This window comes from Epargyreus clarus, unplaced genomic scaffold (genome assembly GCF_041222505.1).
Source record: "Epargyreus clarus isolate Ecla_fem2 unplaced genomic scaffold, WU_Ecla_fem_2.2 ptg000029l, whole genome shotgun sequence".
Taxonomy (NCBI): Eukaryota; Metazoa; Arthropoda; class Insecta; order Lepidoptera; family Hesperiidae; genus Epargyreus; species Epargyreus clarus.
The window spans coordinates 2,810,411-2,837,159 of NW_027332235.1; the positions used below are offsets into that span (position 1 = coordinate 2,810,411).

At 38.9% G+C, this 26,749-nt stretch overlaps 3 protein-coding genes across 3 annotated transcripts; 2 read left to right on the forward strand and 1 right to left on the reverse strand.

Annotated features, from left to right (window-relative positions):
- Positions 1-1,874: 1,874 nt before the first annotated feature.
- Positions 1,875-15,471, reverse strand: vermilion (Tryptophan 2,3-dioxygenase vermilion). Its single transcript, XM_073089385.1, has 10 exons — positions 15,342-15,471; positions 11,983-12,155; positions 10,868-11,001; positions 6,083-6,205; positions 5,706-5,797; positions 5,071-5,215; positions 4,346-4,467; positions 3,860-3,987; positions 2,757-2,850; positions 1,875-2,251 (listed from the first exon to the last, which is right to left on the reverse strand). Exons 1-10 carry the CDS (start codon positions 15,356-15,358, stop codon positions 2,080-2,082), a joined length of 1,200 nt encoding a protein of 399 aa, XP_072945486.1. The 5' UTR covers positions 15,359-15,471; the 3' UTR covers positions 1,875-2,079.
- A 1,218-nt stretch (positions 15,472-16,689) lies between these two features.
- LOC140754559 (uncharacterized) lies at positions 16,690-21,384 on the forward strand. The gene has a single exon (XM_073089602.1). The coding sequence runs from the start codon at positions 16,690-16,692 to the stop codon at positions 21,382-21,384; it is 4,695 nt and encodes a 1,564-aa protein (XP_072945703.1).
- A 509-nt stretch (positions 21,385-21,893) lies between these two features.
- On the forward strand, positions 21,894-24,522 carry LOC140754224 (uncharacterized). The gene is made up of 2 exons (XM_073089173.1): positions 21,894-22,307; positions 23,804-24,522. The coding sequence occupies exons 1-2, from the start codon at positions 21,905-21,907 to the stop codon at positions 24,496-24,498; spliced, it is 1,098 nt and encodes a 365-aa protein (XP_072945274.1). The 5' UTR covers positions 21,894-21,904; the 3' UTR covers positions 24,499-24,522.
- Positions 24,523-26,749: the final 2,227 nt, after the last annotated feature.

Sequence of the window (26,749 nt, forward strand, 5' to 3'; positions counted from 1 at the left end):
TACTTTGTAGTGACATAGAAGTCGGTTGTATTTTTTTGTTAATTTTTTTTTATGGAATCGAAATATAACAGCTCCCCAAAAATATTTTTGGGGAGCTGTTATATTGTTATAATGGAATGGAATGGCGGCTAGCGTTTCCGTGTAAAAATAGTTTTTTTTGAGGTTTTCGATTCCATAAAAAAAAATTAACAAAAAAATACAACCGACTTCTATGTCACTACAAAGTAAAAAATAATTGAAATAAATGTTGGTTTAGTACATATTTCTGAAGTCGGCGCTCATATTAGACATGCTGTTTACATCGTTATCCAACGTAATATATTTTATATTGTCTTATATGTTCCAACCTAACCTAACTAAATAGTCAATGATGAACTGGCTTTGCAATTTCATTAGAACCTACACCAAATACCTTCAAACACAACTCAATTATTCCCTTCGGTTGAGGAGTTACATATTTTGTCTCCGAGCCACATTCACAGACCCTTAAATAGTCAATGATTAACTGGCTTTGCAATTTCATTAGAACCTACACCAAATATCTTCAAACACAACTCAATTATTCACATCGGTTGAGGAGTTACATATTTTGTCTCCGAGCCACATTATCAGACCCTTAAATAGTCAATGATGAACTGGCTTTGTAATTTTATTAGAACCTACACCAAATATCTTCAAACACAACTCAATTATTCCCATCGGTTGAGGTGTTACATATTTTGACTCCGAGCCACATTATCAGACCCTTAAATAGTCAATGATAAACTGGTTTTGCAATTGCATTAGAACCTACACCAAATATCTTCAAACAAAACTCAATTATACCCATCGGTTGAGGAGTTACATATTTTGTCTCCAGAACACACTCTGATCCTCGTCATATTTAAATGGGACCAACTTGTAGCAATTGTCCACACATGAAGTTAAAGGCATTAAAATAGGTTCATAAACGGCGAAGTTATGGCTATTATATTTACATGAGTGGAGGAGTTCCCCTCATTTTCTCCAGAACCCATCGATGGATCCTAACCATATTTAAATGGGACCAATTTCCAGCTCGTCTCTATACAATAAAAAAAGAATGATTAAAATCGGTCCGCTAACGGCGGAGTAATTAGTGTACATACATAGAAAAAAAAAAGATACCGGCCGAATTGATAACCACCTCCTTTTTGAAGTCGGTTAAAAATTGAAATAAAATTTCTAGCAGTTTATTGGAATTTTTTACGTAGGTATATCATAAGTTGCTGGGATAGGGATTTCCTGACAGGTTACATTCCTGAAAGACTGTATGAGAGTTCATGAATTTCTCTAAATTATTGTGGGTTTTGAAAGCCATTATAGCACAACATAATATAAGATTACATTTGCTCAAAACTATACAAACGTACTAACAAGACCTAAAAAAAAATATTATTGCTTTTAATCTGGCTCGAAAGACAAAAATTAGATTGCACATAGGATATTTACAAAAAACTCCTTTTTTGAATCATTTTATTCCTTGGATTATTTTAAGACTTCATAACTGTAAAATGTGTTAATATAAATTAAGTAAGCCTTAATTTATGCAATTGTGTGGAAGATTTTTCAGTACATATTTATGGTGTTTCTTATTGTGGAATTATCACAGAATGAGCAATGTAGTCGTTTCACCTACATTTTCAAATTAAACACAGATTTTTAATAAGACGCTTTATTTATAATCGACAACCTGTCATCTGACAGAACGAAACAGCACAGTGTTCCCATCCAACTTAATTTTAAAATAAAACACATTCTTTAAAAACTTTATTCAACATGAACATTTTAAGGTTACTATAAGGAGTCCTCATGGTTACTATAAGGAGTATTTAAGGTCACTATAAGGGGTCCTCATGGTTACTATAAGGAGTATTTAAGGTCACTATAAGGAGTCCTCATGGTTACTATAAGGAGTCCTCATGGTTACTATAAGGAGTCCTCATGGTTACTATAAGGAGTCCTTAAGGTTACTATAAGGAGTCCTTAAGATTAGTATAAGGAGTCCTCATGGATACTATAAAGAGTCCTCATGGTTACTATAAGGAGTCCTTAAGGTTACTATAATGAGTCCTCAATGCCATTTTCATTTTGTTCCCCATTCTCCTTACTGTAGTCTCCCCAGGCCACGTTGAGGTCCCGCTTCATGCAGTCATCCAGAGGAGGGATCAGGGAACGCGGGAGCAAGAAGGTTGATAGGTTGAATAAATCCAGGAATACTTTGTAGCGATCACTGGAAGGAAAGATAAGGGTTTTAGTTGAGATGTGCTCAGTAATAAAAATAATTGCCGATTTTAAGATAGTTGACTCAAAGTATGGGGTGTTTAAAATTGACTTAAGTTTAAGAATAGGTATCTCTGTATCAGTATAAAGCCCGTTATTAATAATCGATTTATACAATGATTTGATGATCAATATTTGACAACTTCTTTCTGTAAACTTACTACAAAATATTAAATTTCGATCTTCGGTTGGCACAAAATTGATAGATCGCTTATTAATAATGCGCTCTAATTTGATGAATTCGATTACTCATCGATATCAACTTAAGTTGCTGCTACAAACCATGAACTTCTTGACGAAATCTTTTTATACATAACGTTAAACCTGGACGATATGTCCGCAGTTCTACCACAAGGCAGAAAATTGTGACCGTCGCTTCTCGAACGACAAAATAGTAACAGTTTTACATTACCAATGTTTTAAGTTTTACCGCCATTACCAATATATTATACTACCTCAATGTAGAGCGAAGATACTGGTATCCAGAAGAACCGCCGGTGCCGAGTTGCTGCGAGCCAATCATACGCTGGACCATTATCACGTGGTTATCTGTTTTGGAAATAGCATAAATAGGATGTTTTTAAAGTTATTCTACTAGACAAAACGAATATATGCAAACAAATATACATACATTAAGTATAACTGCGCTGTGTTTTTGTTTGGTAACTTTCTTTATTTTGATTTTTTTACAGTTTTGATTTATGTTTTTACAGTGGCCATCGTAATACATAGTGTTAAATAAAATAGCCTATGTTTACCCCCAAGTTTCAAACTATCTGTATATCCATTTTCATCAAAATCGACTCAGCGATGTGACCTTCAAAACGTAACAGACAAACAGAGTTACTTTCTTATTTACAATATATGGATTATTGAAGAGCAGAGTATTGAGAAACCAGGCAGTACGTTTATATTTTTGGTAGAAGGACAAATAACTAAATATAAGTGTTCGTTAACGTTTGTCGCAAATGTCGCTGATCTAGAATTAGATTTGCCCTAATTTCCGTTGTTCAACGCTCAATACTAAAATTACTACACTCGAAGTATCGAATATATAACGACATGCAGATACGAAAATATTGAGATATTTTTATAAAATGTGTTATTAAGTTTAAACATCCGATTGTGGGTTTAATAATTTCATCCTTTCTAGCTTTGACACGAGCTAGCTTTTTTATAATATAGGAGTAGCAGACGAGCATACAGTCCACCTGATGATAAGTGGCTACTGCCGCCCATGGACATCTGTAATCAACCCCAGATAGGATAAGATATTCCTACCTGCGGTCGGCCACAGATGCGCCGCTACCCCTGAGGACTAATCTGAAACGCCTCGGGAAAGTATGTCTCCCTTACCACACCCTTCAAACCGGAACACAGCAGCGCCTAACACTGCTGTTATTAGACAGACATAGGTGCGGCGGTGTCCTCCGTAATCGAAGCACTACCACCTTCAAAAATTAAGCTGATCACAGAACTTTCGCCACTTCTTATTCTTCTTCACCTTCTTCTTCATCTTTTTTATTTACACCTTCAATTAGCCAATAAGTCAACTTACATCGCCACTTAGTGATGAGGCTGTCCATATCCATGAGCAACGTGAGGAGCTGGTGAGGCTGCGAGAAGCGCGGCTCGTTGCGGTAGAACGTGATCATGATAGCTCCTTGCAACGCTTTGTGGGACAATCTGGAAATAAATGCCGTATAAAACAGATTTTAGAAGATACACAGAATTTTGGCATATGTTATGGTAATGGATGGTCAATAGAAAATAAAAGCAAATGAACTAAATCCACATTAAAAGAAGACAAGTGTTTTATTTTTGATCATAGGTCCCACAACATAACATCTCTGTATTCAAGTTATAATTTTTCTTATTATAAATATCATAGACAGTGCACATAGACGCACATAATATAAAGAAGTGGTAAGGAAAGACAACAGGACCACGAAGTACATATTATTTTTAATTCAGTAATTCTTTACTACATTTTTGCAATTCAGTAACTGCTACTGATTTCTCAAAATATTATGGAAGTACATACCTCCTCTCTCCTCGAGATCGTAGAGCATCATGCACAGCTGGATCGAAGATAGAGCGGTATATCTCCCTACGATTCTCTGCATCTTGGAGACGATGACGACGAACCACTTCGCTGGGTTCACGCTGTAATGTACAATGTGTATTTTATCAATAAAAGTTTCGGGTAAAATAATTCTTAAGCTTGTCTACAAAGTACCAAAATACCAGTTCATAAAATAGTTACTTTGTCGGTCCACCTGGTGGATGTTCTAGGTAAATTTTCTGTCAGTAAGCGTTTGTCTTCTATAATAATATGTCTAAATAAGGTCTTTTGATATTATGCCTGCATGATATATCAAAAGACTTAAGTTTGCACGGACGTTCTTGCCACGGACGTTCAAGATGTGGAATGAACTTCCTTCCGAGGTATTCCCGGAGCGCTATGACATGGGGCTCATCAAAAAAGGGGCAAAAAGAGCTCTCATACAAAGTCAGCGATGCATTGGCGACTCCTCTGGTGTTGCAAATGTCCATAGGCGACGTTAACTACTTTCCATCAGGTAGCACGTCTGCTTTATCGTCAGGTTCAAATATAAAAAAAAGTTAAACAAATTGTCCGTTTACTTTGGAAAGAGCTGAACTGATTATTGGGCTTTCACACGAAGAATAACGGCCCTCCTTTGATTTAGAACGGTTTAGAAATTTAATAACAGTAGTAGCAAACTATTCTGCAGTGTATATCCTTACCGTAGCTTCATCAATATCCTCCTTGATCATCTTGTTGACCGTGGCCTGGAACTTTCCCCAGAAGTTGAACCCTTGTGCATTCAGACCTGGAGTTCGTTCCAGCCATCGCTCGATCAGCGCCAGGAGAGCTGGCTCCTCTTCGGATCTGGTAACATATTCTATTATTTAATGATGTTTAGACACTGGGAAACTATAATGAGGTAGAAACGGGCAAGTGGCTCTGGCATTCTGGCGAAGTAATATCAGAAAATGATCTCCATCTTTACTGGTCAAGGGAAATATGTCTAAGAGCTCTCCATAAAATTGTCCAAGGCGTAGTAAAGTCTATCGATCCACACTTGGCTATCGTATCCCTTAGAAAATTCTAAGAAAAGATCCTTGCCCAGCAGTGCTGTGCCTATGTTACGGTTTTTGTGTATACAAAGGCAAGTCAAAAATATCCAGACCCTTATATCCAAAACACCATTTTTATATATTTTTAACAGAGATGAGAACCCCGATATTTTGCAAAAAATATGAAGACCACGTGACGGGTTACTTAAGACTTCGAAAGGCGATAATAAGGCATATTATGCTGATGAGACCTGATAAATGATAATAATAATTTATAGAGTAATTAAAGATTGTTTACTTACTTACGTAAAGCTTCCATGGCCTCTGGGTCGTCTCCGAACACAGTCTGGTAGTTTTGGTTGTATTTTACTCGTAGTGCTTGTTTTAATCCTAACTGGAATCATATTGCACCACTTTTAAATGTAGGACTCTTTTTGTTAGACTAGAGCAACTTCGCCTCAAAGCATAGCAAAAGATTGCGAAAAAGTTTTCAGGAGAAGCAAAATGTATGACTGAATATAGAATATACTAGGTAAGTACAAGTTGGTATGTGACTGTTTAAAATCAGATGGGACGAAGGATTCCGGATTATTTTAAAGGTGTCATAAAATATGTAAATATGAGAACGTGTTCAAAAAAATTGGTCATGTCGAAATTTATGATTGATGTACAAAATTACCTTATTTTCAAGTAATCGAAACTGTAAGCTCTGGAAGCCTGACGCAGGACGGAGGTAATTTCTGAAGTCCATGAAGTCCAAGGGAGTCATGGTTTCCAATATCATGACTTGGTCTACCAGTAACTGAAACAAGGGCATTATTTCACTGTTCATCATATCTTAAGCAAGCGTTCTGAAGGTAAAACTTTGTAGGATTAAAGTCAAGTCTATTGGTCTATCCAAATAATAAGCGATTTCGTTTTGAAAGAAAGTACTCTTCACCTATGGTGGTACCATCGCTACACCTATTTTTGCCTAATAATATGCGTGTAAAGCTGCTAAATTGGTTTGAAGTTTTTGGTATATTTAAATAAGAATAACACGTTTAACTTAGGGGAGCATTAAATAATTAAATTGGTTGTCAATCTCAGATTAAATCTTTTTTTCCAGCTTCTTAGGTAGGGGCTGGCCTTACGGGTGGCTTTCGAAAGCGCGACCTTCAAGAAGGCTAAGAAGAAACTAAGAAGGTAAGCAAAATATAATTTATTCGATTCGACGAAAACAAATCCTTAAGATTTTTATACTTGATTGATGATTTATTAGAATAATTCGCTTTCAATAGATTTGGAAAGTCTTCTGTACCACTAAAATATGATAGTGCTTCTTTTACTCGGGGTCATTTACAGATGTTCAGGGTCCACTGCATATTGGAAAGATACAAGCTTCTTTGTTGCCTTGTATAAATTTTTTACTGTCCTTTAAAGAGACTCATTAAGGGTGGGTTGCATCATGTAACTTTAACGTCTACAAAAGCATAACCAACCGTCACATGTATGGTTAAAAAAATCATTAGTTGCACCATTTTAGTTGACGTTGAGATTACGTCATAACTAACACTTAAAATTAACCGCTCGATTTCAATCGGTTAAAGTTACAGTATTTGTCAAGTTCCCCATCTGTCAACGTCGACTAAAAATTGTGGTGACAGTGACACAAATGACGTTAATGACAAAGAAATTGGTGCAACACAGAATTTTTACATTCCACCGCTACCGTTAAAGTTACTGTTATATTTAACTTTAACGCTAACTTTAAACGGACTTTCGATGCAACCCACCCTAAGTGTATACAATCAACAAGGTACATGATCAGCTGATATGTCAATAGTTCATTTTAAGTAGTTACCAGGTGAAGTATCAGTCATATTATGCTCATTTAATCTAGTTCAAAACAAATAACAACCCATTTATAAAGTATTTTATATGTTAATAACATCCATAGATTAGTAATTTAATGGTCATGGCTTTCGATTTATTATGAATGGTGGACGGTGGCGGCCCTAGCATACATTTTAGGTGGTGCGGCATCCCATGGTTGCGCTCCCTAAGTCCTGACGAAGTTTTTTTTAAGCTTGCATCCTATAGTTACCCTATAGAATATGTATGTTGCAGCCAAGCTTAAGTAGCCGTTCAATTAACAGCCTAGGCTTTTTACTAAACAGTGACGCTTGGGTGTGTTGGCGCTCCTCGTATGCTTGCGCCCGCTGCGAATGCATCGCTCGCATTGCTCTAGGGCCGCCCCTGATGGTGGATACAAAACTCAAGCTTTGCCAGAAGAGCTTCAGCTACGATGCTGCTAGGACTATGGTAAAACACTGAATCATATGAAGTTTTATCTGAACTCAGTGTATTTCTATCGTATCACTCTCTACTTAATAGAATTGTAATGGTTTGTTTTCCTATATATTTGAAAAATTTTGGCTCTTTAAATCTTATAGGTGTGTAAATGTTTCCTAAGCATATTTTGCCTACGGGGCTTACTACGTACTGTATATGATGTAAACGACAAATTTATTTATTAATGTCATTTCTGTTTCATATTTAGTGTGTGATGATAACCAGTTTGTTATTTGTGATTCGTATTTATTGACCAATGTTTTCGTATATTCAAATTGATTAGACTTAAATCTTCCTAATAAACAAGTCAATTATTAATAATCAACTTTTTGCATATAAAAATACCGATCGACCAGACCTTCTGTATGCCTGTCGTAAAGTAACTAAAAGGGACCGGCAATGGTGGGAGCTCAAACAACCCAACCTGCGACCTTAAGAAGGATGCCGGTATGATCACACGGTCGAAATCGTGAACATCCTTCCGGGATCCCGGAGTCCTTAATATAGCGCTGAGGTAGGCCACCGAGGGTTTTATTGCGATGAAAATCCCAGATTACCCGCTCTCTCCCAAGGCATAATAGTGCCTTTTGAAGGTTTCAAGCACGATGAAGCAACAAAGTAAATACGTGTAGTACCTATATAGTACAAGGGCCGTACTTATACGAAATAGGGCACGTGATTGCATAAGAAAGCGTCCTGCCATTTACTGTCACGGCTTGCGTCGTACTACCCATAAGAGAAATGAAATGAAATTTATTTATTGCAAGAATGTAGTACACAAAGATGGTTACAGCGAGAGAAGTTCGTACATTCTACCATGATGATGATGATGTTTCATACCAAAAAAATGGACCAACAATCGTCGTAGCGCTGGTATAAATTATTTTAGAATGTAAAGTGCAGTTCGACGTTTTATTGAAATCTGATCGCTCTTACGCGTAAATTCTTACGAAGTTGCGATATGCGGTGAATTTATCGCTTTAGTGACGCAATTACGTTTCTGATACACTTGTTATTTGATACACAATGTCATTGTTATTATACGCACTGATTTGGGTTCTAAAGTTGGTTGGAATGCATTAAAACTATTGTTGTTTACAGGGCTCGCTAAATTAGGATGTAACGAGCTAAACGCATCTTGGCGTTAACCCGTTACTGTCCTACTGCTGGACACGAGTCTTCTTACTATAGTGACAGAGGTTTAGGCTATTGGCTTCGTGGAGTCTGTGCCAAACTTCTAGTCCGCTCTGAATATAGAAACGAGTCGCATCGCAACGGAAAATTGTAGATATTAGCAGGACGAAGACAGCGCGGGCCCCCGTATTCCGTCCGCTGCCCACTCTTGCCCACGGGTACAGCTGCGTTAGTGTTCCCTTCGACCGCATTGGCTCTCTGACTAAAGGTTTTGAAGGTGGTAGAATCTTTTGTCGTTCGACCCCGGCGGCACCACCGCCACACCTATATATCTGTACTGCCATATTTCTGCCTTATAACAGCAGTGTTAGGCGCTGCTGTGTTCCGTTTTGAAGGGTGTGGTAAGGGAGACATACTTTTCCGAGGCGTTCCAGCTTAGTTCTCAGGGGTACCGGCGCATCTGTGGCCGACCTCAGGTAGGAATATCTAATCCTATCTGGGGTTGATTGCAGATGTCCATGGGCAGCAGTAGCCACTTACCATCAGGTGGACTGCATGCTCGTCTACTGCTCCTATATTATAAAAAAAGCGGACTACAAGTTTGGCTCGGACTATATACCTACCCTTGTAAACAGTTTTTTTAACTCTCAGGCTTGTAGTTCTGACGTACCTACCTATTAGAAAGTGACAATTCATTTCGAAAATTCACATATTTATACTTTAAAAATTAGAAGTAGGCCTCGAAGTCGACCTTCAGACCCTCGATTCAGAGACTGAGACCGGAACAAACTTTAAACTTTTAGAGTATTCAAGATAAACATTTATTTTCATTTTCATCAAATATGCCATAATCGATACTAATGTCGATAATACCGACGTCACTGGTTTGAGCTGGTTTCTCGATAAAAAGTCATACGACGTTATCAGGTCAAACGTCATGGTCCAAGTTATCGGGCCTATGCGTAAAGCTATGATCAATGTAACGAATCGTCAAATAATTAGCTTACACTCTATTACGCATCACTCAAGCACATTATTGCGTAGATAACTATTTCACTGTTTTGTGTTGTGACATCTATGGTAGGTATATATAAAAATGAATGTTTGTCTTTAGGTCCTTCATAGAATCGTTAACTATTCTTTTCATCGTGTGATGATCTTTACCAAAGTTGTTTTCCACGGGCCCACTTCTGAGTTGATACGACCAATTTTCGACATATATTTTTTATAAGATAGGAGCACCTAAAAATGACTTGCAATCTACTCCATATTGATTTTTTTTCCAACAGAGCGCAGAAAAGGAATTCTGCGCTAGCAATAGAAACCTAGTTTAGCCTCTATGTAAATTGCTCCGTAAATTCTTCTACAATTTAAACGAATCTTTATTTGCTATCTAATAATCGTCACAGTCGACGGTCGATCATAGTGTGTCAATTAGATGAAGATAAAATCATATAACTTACACATTATTAGGGTAGCAATATTGGATACCAATAGACATATGGTTGCCTACCTATTTAATGCAAAATATGTATTTTATAACATAAAATTCTAAGACGAAATCGTAAATTTCGTCATAAGAACAGCTATTTTGGATTCAGGATTGCGATTTCCATTTATTTGTTCACGATGGGGAAACCTTCAAAAGGGACCCGACGGGAGAGTGACGCCCGTTATTTGGGATTTACGGCTTAAGGGGGGGAGGGGATCCTGGTGGATCCCCAAACACAGTTGCTGAAAAAAGGGTCACCGAATCACAAGCGAATTCTATTATATCCTCCGGTGGCCGTCCTCGGCTTTAGTGAAGAACTCCGGAATCTGCATCGGAAAACAACCGGGGTCCTCCAAACGCGATGCCTCAGGCTCTGCGCTAGGGGGACAGGATTGCGATTACCAAGGCGAGAATTATTCCTTGTAAAGCCTTCTACTGTGTCGAACAAAGCGAAAACCCTGAATCCGCCACTACCTCTACTCACTTTGTTAAAGAGTTACTTACCTTTAATATCAGCACCACTCTGTTTAGCCTCTTCAATATTTCCATCGTATGACTCTCATCTAGACCTTCGACGTCCAATAACGCCCTGACGGAATCCACTTCGAAGATGATCTGCTTGAACCATAATTCGTATGCTGAAAAGGAAAATAACATCTATTAATATTTATAGCAGCTGTTTTCATATTTCTTTAGTTTGCTATCATTACTTCCTAGAATTTGATTAAATCTTCAGATTTGGCGTGCAAAAATAGCTCTCTTTCGAAGTGAGCGACCCAGTGGCGACTCCCCTGGTGTTGCAAATGTACGTAGGCGGTGGTGAATACCTTCCATCAGGTAGGCTGTTTCCCGTATCCTTGGGTAAACTACTTACTTATCAAAAATAATAGTGATACAAGCGCCAATGATAGCAGAAGTTAATGTTTATGAAATATAGAGGCGAAATAATTTTAATAGACGGGAAATGATTGTTTTCAAATAGTAAACAAGCGAATTATCAGATCTCTATGTAGAGTCATTGCCATGTCACCAATTAGTCGGAAAAGATAAATCCATAATTAATTAATTTGTTGTAAATAGTAGAAATCAAGTGCTAACTTAACATTTTTAAATGTAAAAATACCAAGTAGCTATACAATAAATTAATTTCACGTTATGATTGAATTACAAAGGTAAAGGAAAACTTCGTGCGGAAACCTATTACAGTTTCCTATTCAATGTGGTGAACTATGTCTAACTCCTCGTACTCTGAGAGGAGATCTGTGCCTATTGGAAAAACAATAGATTGACAACAACTACTAAAAGCCTGTGTACCTATTTGTTTTAATATCGGCTTTATTAATGCTTCATAGTACCGCGAATGGATATGTTTACTAAAATATTCCCGATAAGTATATCGCTTATTATGATCTTGCATGTCGCAGGACATAAAAGAGTAGAGACGAATTTCTGATACTCTTGCTCGATCCACTAGTGAACAATGGAGAACATAAGCCTGTGTAACATATAACAGGGGAGAAAATCTATATTTGACTGTCTTCTTCCTTGTGTGTCGCATCTCTTCAAACAGGTCATTTCCCAGGAGGATATGCCCAGCTTAATGCTAGATCTGAACGTACCTTGATGTGTAACAATAAACAGATGCTCATCATGTACTGGCTTTGACGACTCAGCGCTGAGCATCCTCTGGGAGGCAAGAAGTTTGTCGAGCATTAGATACTCTCCGTACAGCATCCCGGCTTCGTTGCCCAGATGATTGCCCTCCTGCCCCATCGAGTCATCCATTACCGATCTGTAAGACATTAAGGTGATTTTTTATAACAGTGTAGTAGGAAATGGACATCCAGTCCACCTGATGGTAAGTGGTCACTTTCTAATGGACATTTGTAACCGATTCCATATGGAGAAGTAGATTTACATTTAGTCTTGAAGGTGGTAGAACCTTTTGTGGTTTGACTCCGGCGGCACCACCGCCACACCTATTTCTACCTAATAACAGCAGTGTTAGGCACTGCTGTGTTCCGGTTTGAAGGGTGTGGTAAGGGAGATAGACTATTCCGAGGCGTTCCAGCTTAGACCTCAGGGGTAGCGGCGCATCTGTGCCCGACGTCAGGTAGGAATATTTAAGCCTATCTGGGGTTGATTTCAGATGTCCATGGGCGGCAGTAGCCACTTACCATCAGGTGGACTGCATGCTCGTCTGCTACTCCTATATTATAAAAAAAAAATAGTCAGAATTAGATCACACATATGCGTTGTCACTCCTGAAGTATTTTTTATAACATAGGAGTAGCGGACGAGCATGTAGTCTACCTGGTGGTAATGCTGATGGTAAGTTGCTAATGCCGCCCATGAATATCTATAATCACTATATATAAGAAGATTACATTTCTACAGACACACGTGCGTTGCTACTCCTATGGACTAATCTGGAATGCCTCGGAAAAGTATGTCTCCCATATGAAACCTTTCAAATCAGAACTTAGCAGCGCTTAACACTGTTGTTATTAGGCAGAAAAGGTGATGCCGCTGGGGTCGAACCACAGAGGGCTCTACCTCCTTTTAAAGATAACAAAGTTTATGATACTCGAATCATATGTAAGTCATCTGGAGGAAAATGACCATGTTTATTATATCAATCGCCTGGTTTATTACCTATAGATATAGAATAAATTTTACCTTATTATTATCGCGAAATTTTACAAGGAAAATGTTTTAAATTATCTTTGAATCTCTAGTGTAAAGTGTAGACCAATTTTATTATTGTAAGCTTCATACATTATGTATGTGCAGTCAAAAGTAACGGATTCGATACATAAACCAGTTTGATGGATGACAAGTTTTACAAAAACGTCGGGTGTTAAATAAATTATAGGTTTTTTTAGTACTATAGTTATAATTGGGAGACAGAAATGGTATTCAAACCAGTTGCTTCATGTGAAATTCAATAGATATGCGTTGTAATGAGTTTATTTCAATTGAAGATATTCTTTCTAATCCTAGTTTTATACACTCCTAGCAGTACCCGCGGCTTCGCTCGCTTTTTGTTAAATCATAATAAAATATAGCCAATAGCCTTCCTGAATAGTGTAGCTTTCTGATTAAGAAATAATGTTCATGATCGGTTCAGTATTTCCGAAGGTTAGCCCTTACAAAAAAACAAGCAAAGTTACAAGCGTTACCTCTTATATTAGTATTGAATATAGATAGTTTTATTCTGAAGGTCTAGGTTTAAATATGAACACAAGCTCAAATAGTAAGAAGTGAAATTATTATTATTTTCTTTAACAGTGAAGGAAATCTCCAGTAAAATTGCAAAATAGCGAAGGCGCGTAGTAATCAATTTGCACATGACTTGCATGGTGTACCCATGGTGTACCTATTATGGCGTAAATCCATATCAAATCAAATGTTTATTTGAATCAATGAAATAAGTTACAATACATTTATTTTGATCCATTAATGTATGCAAAATTGAAACGATAACATTTTTGTCTATTCATACATTCTTCGATAAAAACATTACATTGCATTCCATTATTTGCATAGATTAATGATAATAGTTGAGTATCTATAGTTATTATGTCGGTCTTAATCTAGGTGTAAGTTCATTTAACAAAAAATATATTGATTATTTCTTACGCAATTATGTAGAGCTTTTTATGTTTTTTGTATAACAATAAAGTTTAACGCAGCTATTGTGTTGTTTCCTTACAAAAAGTACTCGTAAACGTCATCTTTTCACTTCCCGCCAAAAAACTTTGCTTACAATTACGCCTACGTATTTTTTCTTTTATGGTTTTACACTTTACTTTTTTAACTAACCAGCCAGACGTAAACATTGAAGAAACAAAGAGAGTAATTTATTTACTTACTTACACTTTTTCTTAAAACTCAATTGCAATAAATTAAGTAACTTATTTGTTGGGATATTGTAAAAAAAATAGACGCAAAAATTTAAATTATGGAACAATGCTGTTTGGATTCCTTAGGGGACAAATCTGATTATGAAAGAAGTGCGCGGAACGTCTGCAAAGGTAAACAACATAACATGATAAAAAAATAAAGGGCTTAATCAAAGCTCATTTAATGAATGAATACGTAACGAATCCATTAATTTTGTTATTTAGTCATTCGTTTAACGATATAAGCATTATAAAAGTAAGTATACATGATAATAATATTATAACATGTGAAGTCAGCTGTGTAAAGTTTTTTTAGTAGTGAGATTTTTTTTTTAAATCTCGCAGTTTTTCTGGCCTATGGAATATAAGTAGTCCTATGTAAGGCGCAATATTTTTTATTATTTATTGCAATTACATTGAACACAAATTGTTTAAAAAAATATATCTAAGAACTTAGTTGTTTATTTTACTTTATAAAAACCGTTAAGAAGCAGTTCTAAAGCATTTAAAGTTTAAAATCACGATTTCTCGAAGTTTGCAAGTGGCTATTACCGCTATCAAGTGTAATTTCAAAGTTTTTGCTTTTCAATATTAATTTCACTGGCTTATTCCCGGCACCTACTTGTTGCGAGCTTGTTCAACTGGTTTTTGTAGTTTTCGATTAATGAAAGTAAGTAATGATCTACTAGCTATAATTAGTTTTCTATATGTGGGGTTACGCCAAAGAAATTAAATAAGTAGGTTTAAAAATACCACAAACTATACATAATAAAAATGGTTTTAAGTTACGCATTTATGTTCGGACAACGACGATGATGATGACAATATTTAAATACTCAAAAAATATATAAGTTTTGATAGATGTGGTTATGTGATAAATATTTTCATTATTCTGCATAAAATCATTAATTTAAAACTTCATGAGCAGATATGACTGTAGTTCTGTTATTTTTTATATTTTCAAACATTATTATTTGTCACTAACTATTGCTAAATAAGCATGAGAATATACAATATTTTAATAATTATTATTTTATATTAAAATGCAACACAAAAATAAACAAAATCCTTACCGCATTGGACACGCCATTTCTAAAAAACAAAACAAATTAATTACAGTAACTAAAAACTTATAACTTCTAAATTCAAATTCCCGCTCGAAATGTAGCGTTGCGCACGCGCTACCTCACTGCGCTTCTAATTGACACTGTTTCTTTTAAGGAATCTTGACTTGAATATCATTACATCGATATATCGATATTTTTAGTTCGATATAACGAGCTTTTTGGCCGATATACTTTGATCTGATATATCGATACAAAATATCCAATATCGAAAATTATAAAAACGATATACTTTTTATATCTATACTAGTCTATCTACTTATATAATGAATAGGTAAAGTTTGTAACATTGATTGTTTTTTTTTGTTTGTAAGGGCTATTCTTCGGAAACACTTAACCGATCATGAAAATTCTTATACAATTAGAAAGCTACACTATTCAGGAGTATTATAGGCTATTATTATTTTAGAGTTAGAATTGTGTGTGCAATTTATTATTTTGAAAATTTTCCCGATTATTGATATATCGATATTTTCCCTAGAGATATCGACAACGAATCGATATTTTAATTTATATCAATACATCGATATTTCTTTTCACGTCCGACATCCCTATTTCTTTTGACGTTTCGTTTACAGATTGAATTACGTACATCAATATCTTGATAAGGTTTCGTCATCCTCTTGTTGATGCATCGGCATCTAGATTTGGCGCCATAACGAAAGGTAAAAAATATTAATTACTCGTGGACCGGTGCTAATAATTCATTCAGTAAAAGGCAGGTATAAAATAAACAGTTGTTAGCGACGTCTTCAACCCGTTAGAATTAGTTATGTATAATAAGAGTTTTAATTGAAAATAAAAGATAATCTATATTAGGTATTAGGGATATTTATAAGAATGTAATTTGATAGAATAGGTTGTTTTATTAGTTAGAATAGTTTTAGAAATAATTAAAATATAAATAGTAACGAAAAGAGTTACACGTGTCAGTTACACGTGTCACCATTATAACCTTGTAACCTTGTGAACCCCGAATTATCCTTGGACACGTCGCGACAGGTCCGAAAGACAGAAAGAGACGCGTGAAGCGAGCTGGGTATATGCTCGCACGCCATTGGCCTACAGAGGCATATTACTAGTGAGACCTGTCGCGCGTTCCGTACCTTAATTCGGGGTATAAATATAGGTCCGATTTGCGGACTATGTACAGTCGAATTCTGAGCTTCTATGGAAATATACGCATTTGAAAGATAAGAACATTGGAAGGTTTTCTTCGGTCGACCGGCACCTCTCCCGATACGTCACATTGTTTGGTCCTTCTACGTCGGATAGGGAAGAGAAGAAAAAACCGAAGATGCCTACCGTTCGTTCAAGGTCACCGTCACGCTCCAAGCAGGAAGAACGAAGCTCAGAAGAATCAAGAACGGACTGGTCGATTTTCACACCTACGGACACCGTGACTGCGTCAACGTCCACATCTCGTCACACGATCGCCACCGCCTCAACCGCCGCATCCGCCTCGACGCATGGAAGAAGAACGCGCGCCGCGACGTCCGCGACCGCAGCCGCCGCCGACGCCACCGCGACCGAAGCACCGAGCGCGACGACTACGACTACGACTACGACCGCGACCGCGACCACAACGACGAGTAGAACTACGCGCACCGCACCGACCGCGACTGCGCCCGCACGCAGCGTGTCCACGAATCCCGCGACTACGATGCCCGCACCCGCGAGCATCCCGCACCACGAACCACACACGCATCTGAAGAACATTGGAAGGCCTAGCGTCCCTCCGTTCGCGTCTTCAGACACCGTGGTCCCTCGGACGACCAGATCCTCAAGGTCACGCAAGGCAGAACTCAGAGCACAAGTGGAACTTCAGAAAAAGCAGCTAGCGGCCGCGGAGACCGCCGCAGCCCTCGCACGCACCGAAGTGGAACTTGCACAATGCGACTCCGAAGATGAAGTAGACAACGAATTCGAAGCTGAACGTCACTCGCACATCGAACAATGGGTCCAACACACCGCGTCTTACGTGGAAGCCCCGAATGAAAAGGAAGTACCTTCACACAAGAGCGAACTTAAAGAACTCGCCGACGCCATTATCGTCGCCGCGCGCACAACGCAACCAACGCCTGCGGCTCATAAGGTATGGGACTTACCCGACTTCAACGGATCTAACGAAGAATGGCTGCCTTTCAAGAGGTCATATATGGACAGCGCGGAGCAGTTTAACGACGTACAGAACATGGCTCGCCTAAGAAGAACAATAAAGGGAGCCGCCAGAGAAGCAATACGAAGCCTGCTTTTCGCATCGTCGGAACCTCAAGAAATCCTCGCCGCGTTAGAACGTCGTTTCGGGAGACCAGAGCAACTAGTTCTCGCAGAAGTTGAAAGGATGAAGGACTTACCCCGTATTAGCGACGCACCCAGGGACATCTGCGCATTCGCGAGTCAAGTCAGCAACGCCGTTACAACGATAGAAGCTTTGAAGAAAGTCCAGTATTTATATTCACTGGAGATCACAAGAGTCGTCATTGAGAAGCTGTCACCCATACTTCGGTATCGATGGTTCGACTTCAACGCCAGCATGGGCCACGATGAACCAGAACTGGTGAAACTTAAGAAGTTCCTCAATTCTGAAGCTGATTTGTGTGGATCGTTTGCACCGCCCGAACTGATTAAGAAGAGGTTCGGGCAAAGAAGATTCCCTGTCCACACAACGCAAGATGACGAAGAAGAAACGCACATTGTAGCAACGTCATCGGAACCATATAAGAAGAACTGCTTCCATTGCAATGGAGAACACTGGCTCACCGAATGCAAGAATTTTAAGGAAGCAACAACCGATGAGAAATGGGAAATAGCGAAACAGAAGCGTTTATGTTTCAAGTGTCTGCGACTGAGACACGTACGAACGAATTGTAAAGCACAGCCGTGCAGAAAATGTAAGAGACCGCACCACACGTTGTTGCACTCGGAGCTGACTCGCACAACAGCACCGTCTACGCAACAACAGAAGCTCGCACCGTCCCCCTGTAATCAAGCAAAGGAAATAGAAGATGTTCGTCCCGTCTACGCCGCAGCGGATGGGGCAAGAATTTATTTGAAGATGATGCCTGTCGATATCTACGGACCCAAAGGATCAGCCCGCGTACTAGCACTACTAGACGAGGGCTCAACGGTTTCCCTGCTGGACGCCTCCATCGCCTCACGTATTGGGGCCACGGGGGAAGAAAAAGAATTAATATTGGAAACCGTCGGTGGGAAAATAATCACCAAAGAAAAGTCACAGAAAATGGATCTGAAGATAAGAGGCATACACAGGAGGGACAAACGAGCCTTGAGAGGCGTGCGCACCGTTGAAGAACTGAAGTTGTCACCTCAATATGTAGATGGGAAATCTATTGAACGATGCGACCATCTGAAGAATTTAAAGAATGAATTGGTATATGAAAAAGGAAGGCCCGCACTGCTCATCGGTCAGGACAACTGGGACCTCATAGTCTCAAGGAAGATCGTGAAAGGGAAACGAAGCGAACCTGTGGCTTCTCTCACAAGCCTGGGTTGGGTACTTCACGGGGGCCACACCGGGATAGCTTCAGTTCACTTCATCAACCATTGTCGAATAAATAATAAAGAAGAATCACTTGAAGAATTAATTAAGAAGCACTTCGAATTAGACTCAATTGGAATAAGAGAACGACGTCCTAGCAACGATGCAGATGAACGAGCGTTGAAGATACTTAAAGAATCTACAAGGCAGTTACCAGATGGAAGATACGAGTCCGGGCTTCTGTGGAAATCTGAAGACGAGAGGTTGCCCAATAACTACACTCAAGCTCGCAACAGGCTGCTGGGTGTTGAAAGAAAACTGGACAGAGACGCAACCCTCAATGAAGAATATAGCAAGCAACTAGGTAACCTCTTGACGAGCGCGTACGCCGAAGAAGCACCGGAGAACATCACAATGGGCCGGACTTTCTATCTTCCTCATTTCGCCGTGAAACATCCATTGAAAGGGAAGATTCGAATAGTATTCGACGCCGCCGCTAAGCATGAAGGGAAGAGCCTGAACGACGCGCTGCTACCAGGTCCAGACCTACTCCAATCTCTCTTTGGGGTATTAATACGATTCCGAGAGGGGCCCGTAGCAGTCGTCGCTGACGTGAAAGAAATGTTCCTGCAAATCCAGATAAGAGAGGAAGACCGCGACAGCCTACGCTTTCTTTGGCGAGGTGAAGACCGAGGATCGAAGCCCAAAGAATATAGAATGAAGTCTGTAATCTTCGGCGCCGCGTCTTCTCCAGCAACGGCTATCTACGTGAAGAACATCAACGCGGAGCAATATGCAAAGGAACATCCGAGGGCAGCCCGAGCAATCATCCGCAACCATTATATGGATGATTACCTACAGAGCTTTTCTACAACGGAAGAGGCGGCATCCGTTGCTGACGAAGTAAATCAAGTGCACAAGAAGGCTGGATTCATATTGAAGCAATGGGCCAGCAATAAAGAAGAAGCCTTAGCCAAGATAGACGCGAACGAGAATATTAAAGAAAAAAGACTTGGCCAAGAAGAAGAGAAAACATTAGGTATGAGGTGGCTCGTACAAGAAGACACATTAGCCTTCAACGTCGGTCTCAGAAACACACCATTGGAGGTCAAGAATGGTAACAAGAAGCCCACGAAGAGAGAAGTCACCAGCGCAGTAATGTCTACCTTCGACCCGCTTGGACTCGCTACCCCAGTCCTGATAATGGGGAAAAGAATCATACAAGACCTCTGGAGAACCGGAGTCCAGTGGGACGAAGAAGTCAATGAGGAACAGCATCGCGCCTGGGAAGAATACGCTGGGAACGTCAAGTCCTTGAGCTGCTTGAAGATACCTCGATGTCTAGCACCAACAACGAGATCGGGCGAAATACACAACTTCGTCGACGCCAGTGAAACCGCATACGCCGCCGCCGTGTATTGGAGGTCAACAGCTGACAACGGGGAGGTCAACATCAGGCTGATGGCTGGGAAGGCGCGAGTGGCCCCAGTGAAAGCCACATCGATTCCCCGCCTCGAACTACAAGCTGCTCTGTTGGGTGCAAGACTGGCTGCGTCCGTATGCGAAGAAACCGATCTCACTGTTACCAGTAGAGTATTCTGGTCGGACTCCACGACCGTTCTACAATGGCTGAAGGCGGACCCACGACGATTCAAGGTGTTCGTTGCACATAGACTCGCCGCCATAGAAGAACTCTCTAAGCCGAACGAATGGAGGTGGGTATCCACCAAGGACAACCCAGCTGATGATGCGACTAGGAACACCCCACGAGACTTCAACGAAGAGGCAAGATGGTTCAGAGGTCCCGCGTTCCTTTACGGTCCGAAATCTGACTGGCCCGTAAAGAAGATACTGAAACAAGAAGATGACTCTGAAATAAAGAAAAAGAGTGCCTGCACCATCGCCGCCGTTAATGAAAAAGAGAAGTTGCTCGACCCTCGCAAGTTCAGTAATTGGTGGCGCCTTCTGAGGACGACGGCCAGGGTTCATATGTTTATAGACATGTGTCGAAGGAAATGCAACAAAGAAAACTCCGAAAAGAAGGCTAATGAAACTCACCTGTGTATTGACCGCAAGTATTTAAAGAAGGCAGAAGCGACATTAATAAGAAACAGTCAAGATGAAGCATTCGAACGCGAAATAAATAGCATGAAACGAAATAAACCAATCGAACATTCCAGCCGGTTGGGAAATGTGGACGTCACTCTGAACGATGACGGAATTCTTCGACTCCGGAGCCGGACATCGAAGATCGTCATCATAGCCGACGCCACGCTCCCGCGCAACACATGGCCGCGGGGGCAAATCGAGAAGACATTCCCTGGGCCTGACGGGAGAATCCGCATCGTCGACGTGCGAACAAGGGGCGGAACGCTGCGCCGACCGGTGTCCCGACTCATCGTGGTGAACCAGACGCCGCCACCTGAGGATGGAGTGTCCGGACCGCCGAACACTGGGGGGAGATTGTTAGCGACGTCTTCAACCCGTTAGAATTAGTTATGTATAATAAGAGTTTTAATTGAAAATAAAAGATAATCTATATTAGGTATTAGGGATATTTATAAGAATGTAATTTGATAGAATAGGTTGTTTTATTAGTTAGAATAGTTTTAGAAATAATTAAAATATAAATAGTAACGAAAAGAGTTACACGTGTCAGTTACACGTGTCACCATTATAACCTTGTAACCTTGTGAACCCCGAATTATCCTTGGACACGTCGCGACAGGTCCGAAAGACAGAAAGAGACGCGTGAAGCGAGCTGGGTATATGCTCGCACGCCATTGGCCTACAGAGGCATATTACTAGTGAGACCTGTCGCGCGTTCCGTACCTTAATTCGGGGTATAAATATAGGTCCGATTTGCGGACTATGTACAGTCGAATTCTGAGCTTCTATGGAAATATACGCATTTGAAAGATAAGAACATTGGAAGGTTTTCTTCGGTCGACCGGCACCTCTCCCGATACGTCACAACAGTAAAAGTAAAAAGCTAAGAGCTAGTTCAGACATGGCGGAATCCGTGCGGATGCAAATCGCGCGGTTAGACCGCGCGGATCTTATTTACATTAGCGCCTATAAATTCGTTCATACCTGTCCGCGCGGATTGACAAACCGCGCGGCTACCGCCACTCAACCGCTAGAAAATGAATTCGCGCGGTTGCCGCTCGGATCTATTTACTTGACGTACCTAGAGCGCGTTCAGTTGCTCTGCGGAAGCCGCGCGTATCGGACGGTGACAATGGATCGCTTCGACACCGAGCTATTCATCGATGAGGTGGAAAAGAGACCTGCTTTGTGGGACATCCAATGTGCAGAATATTCCAATAAAATTATTAGAAACGGAGCTTGGCAGGAGCTGGTGGATATTTTTGGAGAAAATGAGGATTCTTTGGAAAAAAAGGTTCTTTTTGGTCAGTATGTATTTAATTTTACATTTATCAGGGTAGTTTACATATTTTGTAATTGACAGTCCACCCCAAATAACTAAACTATATAAAAATGTTGTTATTGTGATTGGAGGTAAGTATCGGGCGCGGGAAAAATATCACGTTAGCATAGTAACGGAGTAGCTAGTGACTATGTGCAACCGACGCGACGCCATCTTGAGTTTAGTTATTTGGCGCGAACTGTAACAAATTTTAATTTTGGAACGAAGTTCCTTATCGCGCGTTGTGAAAGGGGGCTAGACGGAAAAAAATCTCACGATTCTCACGCACGCAAACACCACGCCTCGCTACTCGCCTCTAGTACTCGCCTCCAGTGAGGTCAACTTCGTTCTATCCGGGTGTCCCTTGACACCTCTCAAGTTTTTATATTTTTGTGTCTTGCCATTCTACACGACCCTCATTTACAAAGTAATTAGCATATTTGTCTCTAATATTTAATGATGACGGTGTACCCCTTCCTGCATGTAATGTATTAAGATTACTCATTGGCCCAGTATATAAAGTATCTTCAAACTGTATACCATCTCTAGTTCTAACAAAATTGTGTAGCACACAACAGGCCTTTATTATGTCTTCGGCAAAGTCTATATTAACGTTTATAGGCCTATGAAAAATGCGCCACTTGTTTGCCAGAATTCCAAAAGTGCATTCAATATAACGTCGAGCTCTTGATAACCTGTAATTAAATATATTTTTTTCGTATGATAGCCCTCTACCTGCATAGGGTCGCATTACAGTTTCGGATAAACCAAACGCTTCATCGCCAACTATGACGTATGGCAATGGCGTAGGATCTGTGTTAGATATTGGTTTAGGTTTTGGTATGTGTAATGACTTTTCTATTAATCTTTTATAAAATACCGAATTTTTAAAAATTGCAGAATCACTACTTTTTCCATATGATCCAATATCTATGAAAGAAAAACAATAGTTACTATCACAAAGTGCCAACAGCACTATGGAAAAAAAAGTTTTGTAATTATAATACAAAGATCCAGAATCATTGGGTTTTGTAATCCTTATATGCTTGCCATCTATGGCGCCAATGCAATTGGGGAAATTTGCATATTTTTCAAAATCTGTAGCTATTTTCTTCCATATATCTTCGCTGGGTTCAGGCATGACATTTTTTGCGACTTTTTCCCACAGAGCTTCACATACTTCACGGACAATTCCTGTAATTGTAGATTTGCCAAGACGAAAGTTGTAATGCAGTTCTCCAAAGGAACAACCAGTACCCAGATATCTGAAACAATATAATCTTGATCTGTATCGTTTTGTTAAAAAAGTTGCAAACTTTTCATTTATTAATTATAAGTCGCGGGCACCAGCTAGTTTAAAATAATGAGTGTCAATTATTTTATTTTAAATTTTTCAAATTTTTGAGTGTCTTCAATTATTTGACCGCTCCTGTATTTATAAGTCTACAATTTTGTTAAAAATACTGATTTCTGTTCCAGGTGTAACTTTACAAAAAAAGTGGAAGAATATACGGGATGCTTATAATAAGGAATTCAAGAAAGGCAAATCAATTCCTTCTGGTTCTGGTGCATGTAAAGGTTCAAAATACATGTATTTTGACCGGCTTTCTTTTCTTCAGAAGACAGTAGAAAACAAAGAAACGACATCAAACATACATGAAGCCAAAAATGAAGGAATTCAAAACATTGACCAAAACCAAGATAATTTTGTTAATGCACGTGAAATACAACCAGTACCCAATAAAAGGAAGAAGACTAAAATTACTTCAGAAGAGCGATTGGCTGACATATTAGAAAATAGCATTGAATCAAGGGATAAAATACAGAGACAATTACAAGAAAGTATGTCAAAGCAAGATGATGATGATAAGCTTTTTTGTATGTCATTGTATAAAGAGTTAAAAAAAGTTCCAGAAAATAAGCGTTTGGCTACTAAAATTGAATTACTCCAGGTAATACAGAAAGGGCAGAAATTACCAGCGCCTATTCATATCACGAGCCAGCAGAACACGCCTAATGAAGTATTTTGGCAAAACCAACAATATTCAAACCCACAAGGATATTTTACAGGATATTCTACAATCGTACCAGGAGAGTCTCCATCGCCTTTATCATGCAATAGCACTGACGACTCACAGTCTTCTATAGTACAAAACATATATTCTGATGTATAAAATAAATATCTTACCTTAATGTAATCACGAGTTTTTCTTCTGGGGCCACGCTTGACCTCATATGGGTATCATTAGATGCAATTTGTTCACTGATCATTTCTAATAATTCATCAAATGAATTTATCGACATTCTCAAATAATTAAAGAATTTTGGTTCAAAACTTCTTAATTTTGGATATAAAGTCAGAAACTGACCATGGGTGAGCCGATCACGTAATATTGGATGCACCCAATACTGCCGTTTCTTCTTTCTTTCTTTTTTACGGAGCAACAAGTACACACATATTGCTTCTTCGACTTCCATGATTGGACTAGAACGCTGTCACTCTATGCGGATTACGGCACTCCGCATTTACATCCGCGTCTGTCTGAACACTTGCGTTTAGAACCGCGCGATTTGCATCCGCACGGATTCCGCCATGTCTGAACTAGCTCTAATACTTAGTAATAAAAATATTACTTATTTACTTTTTACATATAATACGCAGATCCACTATTAAGTTTTTTCTTCTTTTGTTGATATATTTTTACTTATTTGCGTATTCAATGAAACAAACACTAAAATAATCCCAACGCTTATCTAAATACAACACTGAGAATTGATTTAAATAAAGTAATTTTATAAATTTAACAAACAGACAAAAATAGATAACTATAAGGATTACTTTTGGGATTACTCCTATATAGGTATAGATAATAATCTATGGATGTAATTTAAAACGAATTCAATAAATTGTTTACTACTGTGCATAAAAATAAAGTATACTTAGATAAAAAAAAATGCTACAAACAAGTTACTGTTCGTCGACGGATCTCGTTACGAATTTTATTAGGTAGTATACATAATAAGACTAATAGTAATAAGCTTAGTTTAAAATAGGACATGTTATGTGACTCTAGCATCCGGATGAAAATTGAGAGACAACGCTTTTACTAAGCACTAGATCTACATACCACTATGAGCATACGCGTCATGGAGCAGTCACACTATGGGCCTAATATGCAGTGGTTTCGATCCCTGACCAGACATATTAAATGTAGGTAAGTGTGTTAACTGCTCTGGGTCTGGGTGTTAGTGTATTCGTCTTTGTGTCTGTCCAAGCGTTTATGACGTATGGAACCCTATTTTCAGTTGGACTAATAGTATGCGTTAGTGGTCCGCGTGTGATGGAAGCTTACGGTTTGAAGCATAAATAGGTTAGAAAAAGGTTTAGCTGACTAGCCCGATAAGCCGGAAGCGATGCTGCCTTTCCGAGTCACGGAAGCGCGCATAACGTTAGAAGGTAACTAGTACCCCATCCAAATCCTGATCGCCCCGATGTTGCTTAACTTTATAGATCGTTTACAATCTACAAACCCGGGCCGTCTCAAGTCTACTGAAATTAATGGAGCTGAAATGATGCGCGTGTATTGAATTTCACATTCCTTCATCCATGAGTACGGTACCCACTGAATCATAGTGACTGCGCATGCGGTTAACACGAGGTCTGAGGAATACCTGATATTCTGGTGTTACTTTATCTTTATTCATTTTTTTAAGTACCTAAAATAATATTTAAAATACATAACTAAACCTTTATACAACATTTCCACAGATGATCCTCTATCTATAGAAATGTTAGTAGGTAAGCATCACTGACGATTCAACGATAATAGATTTAAAATCTTTAAAATGACGGGTTCCGGGTTTTCTTATATCTTAAATTAGGTATATGATTTTAAAGTTATGACTTAAGTACATAAAATATTGAGTTGCGTAATTTCGCTATGTGAATTTTTGCCGAGTGAAGGTAAAATTTTAATTTAATCTTTTAGGCATATAGGTTGTACGGATACGTCGCCACAAATGAAATATAATATTACATTGGTAACTAAAATGTAATCAGGCTAAAAACCTGAAATTAAAAAAAAATAAGAGAAATAAAATCAGGTAAAGGCGTCATTGTAATTAAATGTTATATACGAGTATTAACTCGATGATTAAACATAACACCATGATGACATTAGTATAAAACGTGATGAATTTGCTGATATTAAGCTATTTCCATAAATAATGATATTAGATAGTCTACAGGCAACGGTCAAATTACGTAAACATTCAGCAACTAAGCATATATGTTGCCTCATCCGTGCTAAATTGGATACTACGCACTACCCAAGTAAGTAAAGCATAATATTAATATTGTTTTATATAATATAAATGATGAAAAACATTATTTGCTACTCGCATGAAATGTATACACCTATCGTC